This window comes from Pipistrellus kuhlii, unplaced genomic scaffold, assembly GCF_014108245.1.
Source record: "Pipistrellus kuhlii isolate mPipKuh1 unplaced genomic scaffold, mPipKuh1.p scaffold_m20_p_13, whole genome shotgun sequence".
NCBI classification, from domain to species: Eukaryota; Metazoa; Chordata; class Mammalia; order Chiroptera; family Vespertilionidae; genus Pipistrellus; species Pipistrellus kuhlii.
The window spans coordinates 19,024,577-19,041,221 of record NW_023425438.1 but is presented as its reverse complement, the minus strand read 5'-3'; the positions used below and the strand labels follow the sequence as shown (position 1 = coordinate 19,041,221).

Here is a 16,645-nt window from a genome sequence, read left to right as displayed (position 1 = left end):
CTGGCACAGCCCAGAGTGGAGGCGCCACCAGTCACACCATCGCTGGGAACCTTGGGCAGAGAGGCCTGGGCCAGGGGACCAGGTTAGCAGAACGAGGTGACTTTTTGGTTTTCATTTTAAAGTGTAAATCGACTCTGAAATGTCTGGGGCCTTTAGGGACTCCAGAAAAATCCCAAAAGACGGAAAGAAGTTACAAGGGAGACGGACTGAGTCCCATAAGGCAAGTTGTCCAGTCACACAGATGCACACACTGGCGGTGAGACGGGAATCCATCCAGATTCTCTAGACCCTAAACCCCTCAGACTCCTTTTGCCTTGCTCTCCATCCCCTCCTCATGTTGCACGCACCCCAAAAGAAGACAAAAACCCGGTCATCTACGCTCTGGGTGTGTGCTTAGATTTGGTGACCTTGTGTGTTTCTCCTTAAAAAAAAAAAAAAAAAAAAAAAAAAAAAAAAAAAGGCAACAACAACCAAAAGCTGCCAAACACTCCCCCAAGGACCCAGAAGGGCCCGGGAGGCAGGCTACAGTTCCTGGGGAACAATTCCTGGGAACCGGGGCCTGGCAGCTCGCACTGAAGAAACTGGCCACAGCCTCCTCTCCAATGCCCTCTCTGCCTTTCCCGCTCAGGGTTTGGCTCTGGTTCTTTTCCGAAGGGCCCATGTTCTGCCCTCCCTTCTCCCGGAGAAATGCTCAGACCCAGCTTTAAAATTCTGCCCCAGCTCCGGCTGCGGCGTCGTCGTATCTGGAGTGGAAGGAAGGCCTGGCTCCAGCACCCCGGGGGTGCAGCGCCCCAGGGATTGGGCCCAGGGGCGGACAAAAACACCAGTCTCCGGGGGTAATAAGAAAATGGAGAATACTGTATTTGCTTTAGAAAGTTTTTACATATAGATAAACACGCAGTTAAGATAACAGTAAAAGCGCTCTACAGGGAGTGAGAGATATCGCCAAAGCAGCTAGGAGATACTTGAAATAGCTTTTGCTTAAGAATACTACGGTCTCACTCGCCGCTTTTGCTGTTGACGGGGTCCCTCTTCCTACCCCAGCCCGGAAGAGCACGCCTGAAACACCCAACGGGAGAGGAACCCCCAAAAGCAAAGAGGTGAGCGGGGGAGGAGGGAGAAGGAGGGAGAAGAAGAGAGAAAGAAAGAGGAAGGGAGAGGAGAAAAAGCAATTATCATATACAGGCAATTTCTACACATATATTACAAACTGGGAAAATGACCAATCATTAAGATATACATAATTCATATAAAATTTTGAAATAAAAATAAAAATCTGTTACAGTCATAACTATTCTTTTTCCACATTTATAACCAGTACCCACACAGGCAGTGACAGAGTGGAGAGAAAAAGGTGCTTACGAAGAAAATGATTGTCTGCTGAACAAAAAAACAGAAAATTGCATCTTGTTTGACCAATACTTGGACTTAAAAACAGGAGAGAGGGAGAGAAAGAGAGAGAGGAGAAAAGAGAGAGAGAGAGCAACAAAAGGCAAGAAACATTTCCCTCTCCAGGAGTTCTTTCTTTTTAAACAAATTCCAAAAGGAGATGGCGGTTTTATTTTTTTTCCTCTTTTTTTTTGTCTCTTTTGCTTTTGTTGTCTTGTCATCATGGTGGTGGCTTTTGTACAGTCGACTCTTTTTTTAAAACCGTTTTAAACTAGAGAGAATATTTTCCCAGATACAAATAAATCGTCATGCAGGTGGGGTGCCGGGTCCGTGGGAACCGAAAGGAGAAGCCGTGCGTGTCCTAGAAAGTATACAATGGTCACGTCTTTTATGTTGTCTGCCCACAACACCAGCGCTTGTGGCTGTCTGTTGACCGTAGCAGTCCTCTGGGGTGGCCGAGATGGTGAAAGGTGGTTGGGGGTTGCTGATGGTTTGCGTTCAAACTTATTTTTCTTGTTTTTTTTTTAAATATATATTTTTGGCTGGGGTGGGTCGAGTGTGCTTGTGTGTGTGTGTGTGTGTGTGTGTGTGTGTATGATGGTGCGTCCTGATACCGGTTTGTTCTGGGGCAGGAGGAGGAGGACGAGGAGGAGGTCAAGGAGGAGAAGGGGGACACGGAGCGGAGATGGGGTGGGGGGCTGGAGGGCGGCCTTGGGCATCATACATCGCATTCCGAGTCGCTGGAGGTTACCGAGAGGATGGAGGTGCCGGTGTCCACGCGCTCCGCCAGGCTGGACACGCTGGTGGTGGGGCTGGCCGCCGTGGACGGCGACTCTGCCGAGCTGTGCGTGGGGCAGCCCGGCTCGGCCAGCGAGCGCATGCCGCTCGGTCCGATGGCCTGGTGCTGGAGCCTGCGGGAGACAGAGAGCGGCGCCCGCCCTGACACAGCGGCCGCCGCCGGCTCCTCCAAGCCGCCTCCCTCCCGGAGCCCGAGCCGCCCGGAGCCGCTGGGAGCAGGCCTACCCCCGCCTGTGCTCCCGGCCTCCCCGTCTCCTCGCCCTGCGCTACCACCGCCCCTGACTCCTCTCTCCCAGGCGCGCAGCACCTGCTCCTGCACCAGGCTGTGCCGTGGGCGCCGCAGAGCCTCCCTTGTACAGATCCTGACTCTCGGCTGCCCTCCCCGGGGCTCCCTGGAGCTCCCTAAGGCTCGCCAGCCCTGGCCGGCCTGGGAGGAGAGGTAGAACTGGAGACCTGCCGCCTGGGGAGGCCTGGGGCACACACAGCTCAGGACACCGAGCCCCAGTGAGCACAAGTCCGAAAGGGACAGGCAGGTGCTCCTTCCTCCCCAGCCCCTGCTATTCTGAACACTAAGACATCTGCCGCAGAGCAGCCTGATCGCCCTGTGCCTCCTGCCCTGGTCCCCACACTCCCCGGGTGGCACTGGCTGGCTTTGCTCTGGCTTTGCTCTCTAGAAAGAGCGCAGGAGCGGGGAAGAGCAAACACGGACGCTGGGAGCAGAAAACTGAGGAAAGAGGAGGGACAGAAAGATCAGGAGGGAAGTCTAGCCATCCTGGGTGCCCCATCCCAGGGTAAACAGCAGCTGCCTGCACGTAGTGTCTCTGAATTTCCCTACAAAGAGGCCTTCCCAATGAACCTGGCCACTGCCCCCGTTGGGCGAAAACTTGGTTCCAAAAGCGGATGAGAGGACTGAAGGCTCAGGTCTGGGCCACCTAAACCAGAAAACACTCCTTCCCTCCATGAGCTCACCCCCAGCTCCTGGCCCCCTCGCCTGCCTGTCAGCACCAAGGGCCTCCTGCTTCACAGCAGGCCCGGCACCAACCCAGGCTGGCGAGGAGCACAGGCTTCTCTCCCAACTCTTCCCTTCCCTCTTTCCTCTCTACTTCCTTCTCCTTCCTCCGTTTTCTTTTTTTTTTTTTTTTTTTTCCTCTTGGAGTTATTTTTCTTCCCACTTCCCCCAGGCCCATCTCTGCTGACGGGTCCAGCCAGGGACAACTTTGTGACTCTGTGGCCAACTTGCCAACAACAAAACTGCTCCTGCCCGCTTTGCAGTCCAGTGACCCCAGGGGCTGCACCTCAGCCCGGGAGGCGGCAGAGCTAACACACACCCCTCTCCACTTCCAGCCAGCTCTCCTGCTCCCGATCAGATCAGACATGATCAGATCAGACAACTGGCAACGCCTTGGGAAGGAGGGCCGCTGCATGGTGGCCGCCAGCCTCTTTCCTGTGGGGCAGGGACCCAGGTCAGTTCCCTCTCCCTGACTTTTGTGGATCTCTCCCCGTGTGTGCAAAGCATGGAAATAAGAACCACGCGGCAGGCAAGGAGTGCTTTCTTCCCTCTCTTCCCTGTCTGCAGGCCACCACCCGAGGAGCCCGGCCGGAGCTCGGGACCTCTCAGAGGCCGGGACCAGGGACTGTGGGCACTCACACAGGCTCTCTCCACCCAGAGGAAAGACCCTCTAAGACCGGCAAAGCAATCGGTACACACGCAATGTCTGTCCCTCTTCCCTCCGTGCCTGGGCCAGCGGAAACTTTCTCCAACTGGCCAGGGGGCCGAGGCTTTTGGAGAGCAAGTTCGGCAGCCCCTGGCCCCCTGACCCGCCACCGGCCCCCATTTCAACCCTTCTCCCTCTACGGGGTCCCCTGAGACGGTAGCCAGGCCGTTGGGGGGGAGGGGGAGGAGGAGGAGGGGGGGTGCCACTGACCTGTTCTTGGCCGCCGCGGCGCGGTCGCGCTGCCTCCGGTTCTTGAACCAGTTGCCTACTTGTGTGGGCGTGAGGCCGGTGGCCTGCGCCAGTTCGCGTTTCTTGCTGGGGTTGGGGTAGGGGTCCTGCAGGTACCACTCCCGCAGCAGGCTCCGAGTCCGCTCCTTGAAGCAGTGCGTCTTCTGCTCGCCGTCCCAGATGGTGCGCGGCAGCGGGAACTTCTTGCGCACCCGGTACTTGTCCACGGGGCCGAGCGGGCGGCCGCGCAGCTTCTCGGCCTCCTGGTAGTGCGCCTCGAGCCACATGGCCTGCAGCTTGCCGTGGGACTCCTTGGTGAACTTGTGGTTCTCCAGGATGTGGTAGAGGTCGCGGAAGTTGCCCGTGTGGAAGGCGACCACGGCGCGCGCGCGCAGGATGGACTCGTGCTTGTTGATGGCCTCGCACGCCCCGGGGGCCACGGGCAGCGACCAGAGGAAGCGGCCCAGCCGCTCGATGTCGCCCGTCTCCTCCAGCGTCTCGCAGACGCTGGCCACCTGCTCCGGCGAGAAGTTGAGGGTGGGCAGCTGGAACATGGACAACTCTTCCGGGGGGGGCCTGGAGCCGCCGCCGCCGCCGCCTGCTCCGCCAGCACCGCCGCCGCCCGCACCGGTCCCGCCGCCGCCTGTGCCGCCGCCGCCGCCGCCCGCACCGGTCCCGCCGCCGCCGCCGCAGCCGCCGCTCGCCACAAGTAGGGAGCGGTGGTGAGGATCGGCCAAGTTTGGCAACAAGAAGTGGGAGGAATAGAGGTCTAGGGGGGAGCGGAATACCATGGACTGACCTGGGAGGAGAGGAGAGAATTCAGGGAGAGGAAGAGCGAGGGGAGGAAGAGGAGGAGGAGGAGGAGGAGGAGGAGAGGGGCGCCGGGGACCGGGCGGAGGGAGAGGAGAGGGGGGAGGAGGAGGGAGAGGAGAGGAGGGGGGAGCAGGAGGAGGAGGAGGAGGAGGAGGGGGAAGAGGAAGGGCGTAAGGGACACCCACACCCCACACACATCCACACGCACACACGCCCGCGCAGCCACATAGAGAGGGAGGAGAGGAGAGCGGCCCCGGCGCGCGCGCGCGCAGAGAGCGGACCCCGAGGCGGAGGGAGAGGGAGAGAGAGGGGAGAGCGAGAGGAGGAAGCGCGAGAGCCAACCACCGCCGCCGAGTCAAGATTCAGCGATCCCACAGCAATCGCCCTAATGACAACAGCCTCATAATATCTCCCCTAAATCCACAGTGAGTGCGGCATTGAAACATTTTGTTTCGCTTTTCTATTGGTCTGCGGCGTGTCGTGGTGGGGGTTGCCACGGCAACCGCTGCCAATCACTGTCAGCCCTGCCAATCAATACCCAGAACGTAAGGACGGTTTTACCACTTAGCCAGAGGGGCGGGGGTGGGGGGAGGGTGGAGAAGAGGAAAAGAGGGAGAAGGGGGAGAATTTTTTTTTTTTAAAAATGTTTGCGACTCTTAATCTCGCCAAGTCCCCCCACTTCTCTCTCTCTCTCCCGCTCTCTCTCTCTCACTCTCTCAATCCCTTCTTCCCTCTTCCCCAAAGAAGTTGATCCAGAAATGTAAAAAGCCATGGCCATAGAGTTGTTACATGAAACGAGCAATTTAAAGTGTGGGATTTTGTTGGGGGATGAGCGGCTCCTCATGCTACACGAAGGCCAAGGGCCAGCCCCCAAGGAGAGGCCGGGGAACAGCTGAGCGGACATGGTTTGCACAGGGGCTGCCTCTTTCTGCCCATGTGAGCACTCACAGTGGAGAGGAAGAAAGGAGAGATGAGATCATGGGGCCCACCCTGAGCCTGACCCCGGTCCTTCGAGCTGCTGTGCCCCGGGGTCTCAGATTTCTGGGGACATTTGGTGCCTGGGAGCCTGAGCCCAGAAGCCAGGGTTCTGGAAGCCGCTTTGGCCTCCTCCTTCCTGATTATTGGCCACATTCACCCCAACGTCCTCTGCACTGGAACTGGCTTCTCTTTACTCTGCCCTCCAGCCAGAGAGCCTGATTTCCCATATTGCCCTGAATTTTTAAAATAGCAATAGACATCAACAGGACACTTCTTCCCATCTTAAAAAGCGACCCTCTTTGTTCCACCCAGACTTCAGCTGCTTCCCTTGGGAGCTGTGGAGCAGGTTCACAAGCTGAGAGGCCTGGGAGACTGCAAGACCCCCCATACCTGTTACGCCCCCCCCCAAAAAAAGAAAGTTCTGGGTCTGCCTCTCAGCCCCAGAAAGGCACCCAAATTTTAAAGGCTGCCCCAAAGAAGTGGGTAGGCCTGAACATTGCTTGCTTGCTTGCTCATATTGTAAAGAAAAAAAAAAATAACACACTGTCACATTTCTCTAAGGAAAATATTATCACAAGCCTAACATAGACCCCACAGGGCCCACAGACTGGAGCGGGCCCTCCCTCCCTGTGGTCACTGCAGCCCCCGGACCCAGCAGGAGTATTTATCCTAAGGTATGTCGCTTTTAAGAAGATGTAATCAGCATCTTGAGCCGGGGCCTCCCTTTGTGAAGCTCGTGTAACTATGGAAGTGTGATTTACGCAGATTTGTCCGGGTCAGAGGCGTCCTTCCCTCCGGAGCACTGTGTATATTTAGACAGGGGCTCGGGTTTGGTGTTTAAAAGTGTATATTTTGAATGAGTTCACACACAGTAGCCAACAATGCCCACATTGTCGGCCCGTGTACGACGCGTATTGAAACGCAGCGTCCAGACTTCAACTAATCTGCCCTCAATAAAGCTGACATAATTATCCTAAGCTGCCTTTCCAGAAGAAGAAAATCATTGAGGAATTCAAAACTTTTTTTTTTTTTAAAGACCTTTTCTACATTCCGATGCAGATCTGCGAGCGAGGAGGTGTGGGGGCCGCTGCTGCACTTTGGAGATCTCAATGAGGGAAGGGCGATTGAGAGAGAATGTAAATGGGGAAACTAACGTGACTGGGGCCCTAAACCCCCCAGCTCCAGCCCCCCTAAGGCCCTGACGCCCCAGCGCCAGGCCTCCTGGGCAGAGAAGCACAAGCTGTGCGGGAGCTCCGTGGCAGCGGAAGCGGGGAGACCCTGGACTGTGTTGGGGGGCCGATACCGTCCCACTGTGCCCGAGGCAGCCAGCCGAGGGTCGCTGGTCCTAAATCCAAGGACTGAGGCAGAAAAATATTCGCCCAAAGGGAGGACCGGCCAAGTCCTCCTTGGGGTGATCGCACCCCTCCACAGCTCTTCCTCCCGGCCGCGGGTCCTTGTCCGCTCAGCCTCCAAGCCCCGGGGCAGTAGTCCGCTGCGGGGCCCAGAAAAGAGCCCTAGGGTTGGGACCCCCACACACAAAAAACCAGACACTTCATCTTTTCTGCCTGGTCCCTTTCTCTCCTAGGGAAAGGATTAAAGGCTGAGGGGTGGGAGGAGGAGGAAGGGGCAGGAGGAGGAAGCGGGGGAGGAAGGAATGAAAAAGGGGAGGGGAGTGGGTATTGTGCCGCGTGTGGGGGGAGCATTCCTACGGGTGGGTTTCCGAATATTGTGTTCAACTTTTCTGAAAGCAGCTCGTGACCCCGAAACTGCATCCCCCCCTGGAGCTGAGGACCCCGGCGCCGGGAGGGCGGGCGGGTGAGCCCAGCCAGTCCCCTCCCCATCCCCAAACCCCCGCCTCCGGGTGGGGGCGACGGGGCCTCTCCCGCCGCCGCTGCGCGGACGGCCCGGAGGGAGGCTGGGCAGGTGCCGCGGGCTCCGCCGAAAGCGCTGACATCGAAAACCCGTCGCCACTCGAGGAGGATGGAGGCAAGTGGGGCTGATACTCCGCCGGGCGACACCCTTGTCCCGACCTCGGCCGGGAAGCCCGCCGGCCCGCCGCGCCCCACCGTCCCCGGGAGCGGCCGCGGCGGGCGGGCGCGCACAGCCGGGCGGAGGGCGGCGGCGGGGCGCGCAGCTTTGTGCTCCGGGACGGGGCCGGCGCGGCGGGCGGAATGGGAGCCCGGAGCTGTCAGAGCCGCCCGGCCAAGCCCAGCTCCTCGCCGCCCGCCCGCCGAGCCCACCTTGCGGGCCCGCCGCCGCCAGCGCCTCTCCGCTCCGGCCCCGAGGGCCGCGCCCGCCGCCCGGAGCTCGTAAGTTGGGAGTCCCGGGAGCTGGGAGGCAGGCGGGGCGGGCGGGCCTCGGCGCGGCGGGCTGGGCTGGCTCCCGGCGGGTTTGTGCAGGGTTTCGGTCTAGGAGTGCTGACCGGGGTGCGAGGGAGGCTGTGGAGCGCACCGGAACTTCCCCTCCTAAATCCCCAGGCTCTGAGCGTTGGGGAGGGGTAAAAGCAGAAGGACCAGGGCCCAGGCCGCCTCCCCTCAATGCCCCAGGAGCTGGGCTGTGAGAAGGCCGGGAGATGAACCTAGGGGTGAGGGTGGAGGCCGCGTAGGGGCTCCTGCAACCAGAGGCTCCATCAGAGCGAGGAGACCGGGTGGGTAGGTCTGCCTGCGGGGCCTTCGGGTCTCTCCTGTCGCCTGGCCGCTCAGACTCCTCGGGTCTGGGCGCCCATACAGGCTGAGGTCACAAAATTGCCACCACCATCCCTGTTCAATTCTTGGCCCGGCGACAGGAAGGACAGTGTACGTACAGGTGGTGAGTGCGAGGAGAAAGGCCAGGACCTACGGGGGCATTTGTTTACACACGTCAGCCCGGATCCCAACATTCATCATCCCGCCAGGCATGGGGATGGAGACTCCCGCTCCCTCCTTGTTTCGGTTCCACAGGGAAGCCCAGGGGTCTGCCAGCCTCAGGGAGAAGAGGATCAGCGGCTTGGGCAGCTGCACCCACTCCCTGGGCCTTGCTCAGCTCCTTAGGACCGGTGAGTCTCAAGGGGCGACGCCCCTTCCGGCACCCCGGATGGCGGAGGAGGCGGGGTCCCGCCTGGTGGCCAGCGGTCCGGGCCTCCTCTCCTGGGGAGCCACAACCCGGGGCGTTTGGCCAAGGCGGCGGCGGCGGCGGCGGCGGGCGCGGAGGAAGGCAGCGCTCAGGCGGGGAGGCCGGGAAGACCTTCCAGGACCCCCGATTACTTTCCTCTGAATGAAAAACAACAACAACAACAACAACAAACTTCTCCCTCTCTCTGCCCCCGCCCCCGCCTTAGCCTCTGGGGACCCGAGCTCCAAGCAATTGTGTCCCAGGGGCAGTAAACACGGCTCAGTTGCCTCAACTTTCTCCGCGCACACACACACAAAAGTTCCCGGCGTGCTTGCGGTGAAATTTGAATATTTGATCAGCCCCTTTTGAGGGACCCTCATTAGCCCGGCGCCCCGCTAAGGCCCCGCCGCTGCAAGAAAGCTCGGCGTTTGTAAGCCTTGTTAGCGCCGCTTCATGGAGCTCCGAGGTGGCCTCCGGGGTGGGCGGCGGGCACCTCTGCACCCTGCTCCGCCTCCCACCGCCTCCGCCCCTCACGTCCTCCAACGGGGAGTTTGGCTCTCTCTTGGGCCACTGCACTTCCCACTACCAGGCTCAGGAGAGTGGGCACAAGCCCAGCCCAGCCCCAAGAGAGAAAGAGAGGTGGGAGGTAGGAGGACAGGAGCCTCACAGGTTGGGGATTGGATCTTGAGGCCCCTAGGTTGTAGGCCTGACAGTGTACTGCCAACCTGTCCCAAACTGGCCAACGAGTCACCCCAGTGCCTTAAAGAGATGTGTCTGGCCTAGAATTGGCCTGGCAGAAGACAGGTGCGGGGGTGGGGGGTGGGGGGTGTCAGCTTTCCACCCCCAAGTTCCTTTAGTCTCCACTTCCCAGGAGGCCACCTCCTCCTTGGCAGGGACCCCCTTCGGACCACCAGAGTTGGTGTGCTGGGACTGGGAGCTGAGAAGGGGTGTGCACGCTCACCTCCTCAAACCATCATGGCCCTCGCCGTCCCCAGAACCAAACACAGTCATGCCCCTTGGCACTAGGGACAGCAAAGTACTACAGTCTACCCTGCCCACCCCACTAGAGAGCCATGACCGCACTGGTCTCTCTTACATCATGCTCCGGGTCATCAGAAGGGCTGGAGAAAGTGCTCAGGGACGGTCACCTTGGACAGGGTCAGCTGGCTGCTCGGGTGAGGCTGGGACTGGAAAGGGCCTGAGGGAGAGGAAAGGGAGGGATTGCTCTGGATGGAAAGGGGACCAAAGCCACCAACTACTTCCCCTCTGAGGCAAACAGAAAGGACCTTATAGAAGTTGTGCTACAGTCCTCTTGCAGAGTAGACACTCTACTCTTATGCTCTTTGCCCTGGACAGTTGTCACTCCAGGTCCCTCCTTGTTCAACCAGCTTTGGGGCTTTTAAGGGTTCCTTTGGGGAGATTAATGCACTGGATTTGTGGAGCAGGCTGTTCTCAGAGCCACACTCTGGGCCTTCTGGCGGTGGCCCCCCCCCCCTATGCCCACAATCCCTCAGATATACAGCAGGCTGCCCAGGGTGGCACCCTCAGGACACCATTCCCAAGTAGCCTTCGCTCTCTGCCCAAAGGCCTGACAGGCCCCAGAGGTAGCAGAAACTTCTAAGGCCACGAGGTCTGTTCCTCTTTGCTCTCTTCCCCTGCTCAACCGATGTGCCCCCAACCCATTTACCACCCAGGACACCCTAACTCAAGCCCCAACTGCTGGTCTCTAGGGATCACCTCTGAGCTGGGCAATGCCTTGTCAGGGCCTTGGTTAATCTAAAGGGCAAAGGTAGGACTGGGGGAGGGACGTATGCTGTTGGCGAGAAAGGGGACCTGAGGCAGAGGGTAGAACTCAGCTCTGTGGCCCCAAGGCCAGGCCTACAGACTGCTCAGGGGGAGGAGGCGAGGGGAGGGGGCTAGGAGTCCGCGGGCGACGGTCGGGGCATCGCGTGGGGGGCTAGATCCAGAGAAGGAGGGCGAGAGGCGGGAGCCTGGGGGGGAGCGGGGAGGGGGTAGAGGGTGCGGCTTTTTAAGAGCACAAGGCTGGCAGGGAAAGCGCGCGGCCCGGTGTGGGTAGCGCATTGACCCGAAGGGGATTTAGAGGGACGGGAGCGGCCGTCACCGGGGGCTTTGTCCGGGCGACCAGAGAGGGCGAGGCGCAAGAATGAGGACAGACCGCGTCCTGAAAGGCCGGGCGGAGGCGGCGGCGCCGCTGCTCTTGACTTCTGAGCGAGGCTTAGCGAGCCGGCCCGGCTGCAGCGGGACCCCGGGCCCGGGCCCTGCGCGCCCGGTCTGCGGGCTCGGAGCCCAGGAGGAGCCGTGGGGAGAGGAGGGGACGCCGGGCTGGCCAGGGACCTGGCAGAGTTGCTCTGGGCTTCACAGCTGCCCACGCTAGTGCAGAGTTGCGGGCCCGCTGGATGCGCCGCGCTGGGCAAGGCCAGAGAAAGAATTTTCTTTTTCCAACTTTTGTCTTTTGGTTTTGTCTCCAGTTCCAGCGGCTCCGGAGCCTGCCGACCCCAAAGGGAGTCTCAACAGGTGGCCGGGTAAGTCCATTTAAGAATTCTGGGCATACCCTCTGCCCCTCCTGGCCCCCTAACCGGTCCCCGGTCCCCTCCCAGTGTCCCGTGGCCGCGTGGATTCCCTGTGCTCCTCCCAGGGCCCAGGCGGGAGGAGGAAGTGGGGGGGGGTTGGGGTTTGAGAGGCGCCCTCACCCTGGGTGCCCTTGGGCTCCCAGTTCTAGCCCAGGACCGCTGGCCGGCGCCCTGGAGAAGCTTCTCCCAGTACCCCCGGGTCTCGATCACCATTAGTTCCGTACCCCAAGTTGGGGGTGGGGGCGCGGAGGAGCATCACTGACTGGAAGTGGGCGGGCTGGGCGGGCGGGGGGGGGGGGACTCCGTGGCCCTGTGGCCTTAGGGGGGGGGTGTTATAACCCAATATACACCCTCTTTTATGGGAGATCGGGGATCCCGCCCAGGGAGCCCTCACCGGCGGTACAATAGCCCGCAGCAGCAGAGCGCCGCGCCAGGCAGCTGGGGGTGGGGGTAGGGTGGGGAGGTGGAGGTGGGGGAGGTGGAGGTGGAGGTGGGGGAGCAGGAGGAGGGGGGAGGAGGAAGCCGAGAAAGGCAGAGGCTTGCGATCCCCGGCGTCCGGGCGGAAAGTGGGGAACTGTCCTCAGAGCCGCGCGCACACGCTCTTTGTCACACACACACCCGTACACGCACTCACAGCCACCGAGCAGCCCAAGCCCCGCCAAGCAGAACCCTCCCGCCGGGCGTCCGGTGCCCCGAGAAGGACGGGGGGAGCTAGGAGGACCCCCAGGGCTGGGGCTCGGGGAAGAGCTTACCTGCGGCAAGGTAAGGGAAACCTGGAGCCAGAAGCAGCGGCGGATAAATATTCATTAGGAAGCGCGTCTCCTTTTAAACCACGCGGCGTGCGCTCTCGCTCCTCTGCCTTTCCTCCCTCCCTCCCTCTGTCCTCTGGCGAGGCTCTCTCCTCTCCGCTCAGTCTTCCCCCCACCCTCCCCACTTTCCTGCGGAATGCCCGCTGGATCCCCGTTCTGGCTGTGGGAAGGCTGCGCCTGGGGGAGAGTCTCCCTCCACAGCTGTTTGTCTTCGCTCTTGGGGCACGCATTCCCTGTCTGCCCTCCCTCCGGTCGCCCAGCCCCTGACCCCCTCCTAAATTACTACACCATTAGCTTTATTTTCCTGTGTGTGTGTGGGGGGGGGGGCAGTTATCCGACCTACCTCCCCAAAGCTAGCCAAAAGCTGGTGCTCTCCGAGGCTGCCCCAACTCCATCCCCACGCAGGCTCCCACCCACATCCTCACCCAGTTCTGTCCCACCCCTTTCCTCTCTACCTCCATCCTCTGCCTACCCAACTTCACCATCCCCTCCCTCTCCCGCCGCCTACAATTGGGGCCCCCAGATGGATGGGCAGTGACAGGCCAGGGCTGTAGGTACAAGGATTCCGCACTGGGTGCGGGGTAGCCCTCTTTCCACGTGGGTTTTCCCGCCTGACACTCAGTGGGCATCTGGGCAGGTTGGGCTTAGGACGGAGGCGCATATCCAGGGTCTCACCCCGCCAGGCCTCAGGGTGCCCATCTCGGCCCTGTGGCGGGACCTGGGAGGCTGCATGCATTTGTGCAAATAAACGGGAGAGTCAGACCAACAAGCCTTCGAACTGATGATTGCCTTTTACCAACAAACTGACCCGAAGTTGGTCGCAAGTTCGCATCTTTTTCTCTCACGCTTCGGGGAAAACACAGCTACAGGATCCCAGGAGCTCACAAACCTCTTCCGAGAACCGCTTCCAGCCGCTAGGGAGCACCGCACCCCTCCTCCCCCGCCTACCCCGGCGCTCCCGGGGCTGGCGCTCCGGGACCGGGACCGGAGACCAGGAGGCCCGCAAGGTCGCTCCGGATGGAGAGAGACATCCGATGAACTGCCGCGGCCAGCATCCTGGGTCCCTCTCCTTCCCGCTCCAGGTGCCTAGGCCCCCTCCAGGGCTCTGAGGGATGGTGTGGTCCCCAGGTGCTTGGGGGTGGCCAGGGCTCATGCAGCCGCTGAGCTGGGCGCCGGAGGTGGGGGTGGAGGAGGGGCCGAGGGGGCGGGCCCAAGCCAGTTCCCAGTTCCCAGCAGCGCTGTTCTGGGGAATCCCCGGAGAGTTCTGCTCCCAAACACGCATCCTCCCAGGACTTTCTCGATCGGGTCCTACACCTTCCCCAGGTTCGCGGGAGCGCAAGCGGCCTTTTGGTGGCCTGGGGGCGAAGGGTGCGGTCTCGTCTCCTCCCCCATTTGGCCTGGTTCTTTGGGACCGCAAATCCACCCCCACCCCGAGACGTCCCAGAGGCTCTTTGCACCCATCCGGCAGGGAGCGAGGAGCAGAATCCTCGCTGGGTCTCCCTCCTCCTGGAAGGTTAAGAAGCTGCGCAGTTGAAGGTGGAACAGGCCTGGAGGGTCCTGGGTCAGAGAAGCTTTATCCACCTTGCACCTCACCTAAAGCCCCCCCCGTAGCAGACAAGCAGGTCGCACGCATCTGAGCTCAGGCTTAAGCTGTCACTTTTACTGGACGCGGGCTGTGCAGGCAAATTGTACGCAGACACACGAGAGTATTAGGAGAACACGAGCAGCAGAATTTGAAGAAAAAAGAAGTGTCCCCAGTCAGAATGTTCGAATGCATGGTGCACGCCCAGTTCTCCAGATGCAGACAAAAGCCGCAGTGCCCGCGCCCGTGACCCCGGCCCCATGGGCAGATGCACAGGAAGCCACACACAAGGGGAATGGGCCGAGCGAGGATGCAGGCCCCCAAGCCCAGGGCTTCCTGCTAGAGGGACCTTTGCTCCTGACCGGGGAACTTTGTTGAGCCGACTGGGTGGAAGATTTGGGGTCACTAGACAGGCACCTCAGCCACCCCAAAGCCACCCCTTTCACCTTCCTCAGCCGGGCTGGAGACGCCCAGGAGAAGGCGGTCCAGGAAAGGTTCCTTTTGCTCGGATTATTTGTTTTTGTTAGGAGACCGCTTCTGCGGGAGGGTGGGGTGGAGAGCGAATGCTGTGAGATTCCTAAATCCTAACGGGACCTTGGATGGAGCTCCAAAGGTTGAAGAAAGGAAGGGCCCTTATTTTGCCCCTTTTCACTTGTCGTAACCTAAATATAGTCATTAAAAAAACCCCCCCCCAAAAAACCTGGGCTGGGCTCCATGCCCTCTTGCCCTCGCTCCCATTCCAATCCCTTTAAAGCAAACAATCAGCAATGAACACCCTGAAGCAGACTGAATTATTTAGTTTAGTAAACTAATTTTTATTTTGGTGAGATACAGGGAAGTTCTCATCCACCCCCCCAACACACACACACACACACACACACACACACTCTCTCTCTCTCTCTCTCCCATCCTAGACATTGCCCACTATCCCCACCGGGCTGGGGAGTAGGGTCCCTAAATTCAGGAGGAAGTGCACAGGCTTGTTTGTGGTTTCAGTTTGTGGTTTCCCATTTGCCTGCCCAGTTCCAGTGAACCTTGCAGAGTGCAGACAGTAGCCAACACAGTTTCCCTGTGGAAGAGGCAAGCACACTGGGCGCAATGGTGCCCTCCCTCCCCCTTCACCTCCCTTCCGATGATTCTGTCTCTGAAAGTAGAGGGCAAGTCTGGGGAAATTCTTTTAGACAAAAAAAAAAGAAGAAGTAAAAGGACTTTCTGAGTCAGCAAGTTTGATGTCACACCCTCCAAGAGGCAGAGGAAGGTCCATCCCACACAGAACAGACACACCAGTTGGAAAGCATGGCAGGCAGGTGTTTGAAGCATATGTAGTTGCCCTAGGAATGGAGGGAGTGTGGGGTATGAGTAGGAAATCATTTCTTCCCTATTGTAGGCAAATTCTGCCCCCCCCCCAAGATACACTGAATTCCTGGAAATTTTAGCAAGAGTTTATTCTTGTAGCTGTTTTGAACAATAAAGAGTAAAATGTCACTTCAGAGTCCATTAATCTGCCGTGGGAGGGCAGTTTCTTCCAAGACGTTTTTCTTTCCTCAGGTTTGATTTTCCCGTTTTCCCAGTCAGAGTCCACTTGCCGACTCACCTTGGAAAGAGACTGTGACAGAAGGAGAGACATGAGTGAGAAGACCACACTCCTGAACCCAAAATGTAAATTCCATTCCTGGGAGTGAAGGAGATTCAGGACAATCAGGGCAATCCACCTGGGGGCATTTCCCCCCTCTATAGGCAGGTTTTTTTAAGAGCCTTTTCAGTCATAAGTAACCATCAGCATTTTAGAGTTGGAGACATTTGCGATTACTATACTTACCAATGAATTCTACAAGGTTCTTCAAACTCCGTCTGATTTATCAAACTGTGTGGACATAGCTAAGATCCTTGCAACATTTATCAATCAACTGGAAAGCAGTTCGTTTTCTCATCATCCCAAAAGTCACAGTAGAGTCACTGATGCAAATTTTTAAGTTTTTCTTTGTAATGACAGTTGATGCTATTACATCATGTTATATTAGCTTTATCCATAGGGATTAGACATTCATATTACCTACCAAGTGATCACCCTGATAATAGAGCGAATTTTTTTTCTTGTTTCCTAAATGCCCTTGTCACCTCTGCCCGAACTACAGGGCCTCAGGGCAAAATCTCTTAGGTTTGCTACCTCTTGCATAGGGCCTACTGTGTTGTTAGGTTTGTTTCTTAATGATTGTGTAAGGTGTGAGCATTTCTCTCTCTCTCTCTCTCTCTCTCTCTCTCTCTCTCTCTCTCTCTCTCTCTCTCTCTCCAAAATGAGCCCAATAGAAGCTAACCATTTCTGCAAGGCACTGAGCAAAGACCTGAACATTCAGGGTTGTGTGTGGGGAAGGGGGGCTTGTGGGTGGGGGAGGGGACAGCCATCCCCTCAACTGAAAAAATAAAATAATCCTTAATACCCCTTTAATTCCTTCTACTTAATAGTGTCAATGCTCTGGAGACGGCCGTCTCACCTCCAATCTTCACCCACAGAGGGCCCAGGCTTCCAGCCACATCCCAACGGTGCACCCGCCGCTCGCCGCCAGCCCGCCCAAGAGGAGGTGCTCCGAAGGCAAAAATCCCATACATTTTTAACTACAGTGATTACTAAATTAATAGCAGGCACACAGACAG

General features: G+C 58.7%; 1 protein-coding gene and 1 long non-coding RNA gene across 2 annotated transcripts; one reads left to right on the top strand and one right to left on the bottom strand.

Moving 5' to 3' along the window:
- Window positions 1-837: 837 nt before the first annotated feature.
- On the bottom strand, window positions 838-5,155 carry SIX3 (SIX homeobox 3). The gene is made up of 2 exons (XM_036435201.2): window positions 4,113-5,155; window positions 838-2,300 (listed from the first exon to the last, which is right to left on the bottom strand). The coding sequence occupies exons 1-2, from the start codon at window positions 4,919-4,921 to the stop codon at window positions 2,108-2,110; spliced, it is 1,002 nt and encodes a 333-aa protein (XP_036291094.2). The 5' UTR covers window positions 4,922-5,155; the 3' UTR covers window positions 838-2,107.
- A 64-nt stretch (window positions 5,156-5,219) lies between these two features.
- On the top strand, window positions 5,220-15,933 carry LOC118717308. Its single transcript, XR_006741413.1, has 3 exons — window positions 5,220-5,368; window positions 11,501-11,554; window positions 15,542-15,933. It is a non-coding gene; the product is annotated as an uncharacterized LOC118717308 (long non-coding RNA).
- The last annotated feature ends 712 nt before the right edge of the window (window positions 15,934-16,645 follow it).

Coding starts and splice junctions, on each gene's coding strand:
- SIX3 (XM_036435201.2), bottom strand. CDS start 4,921: ATGGTATTCCGCTCCCCCCTAGACCTCTATTCCTCCCACTTCTTGTTG. Junction 2,301..4,112: donor GCCGCGGCGGCCAAGAACAG/GTCAGTGGCACC, acceptor TGTCTCCCGCAG/GCTCCAGCACCAGGCCATCG.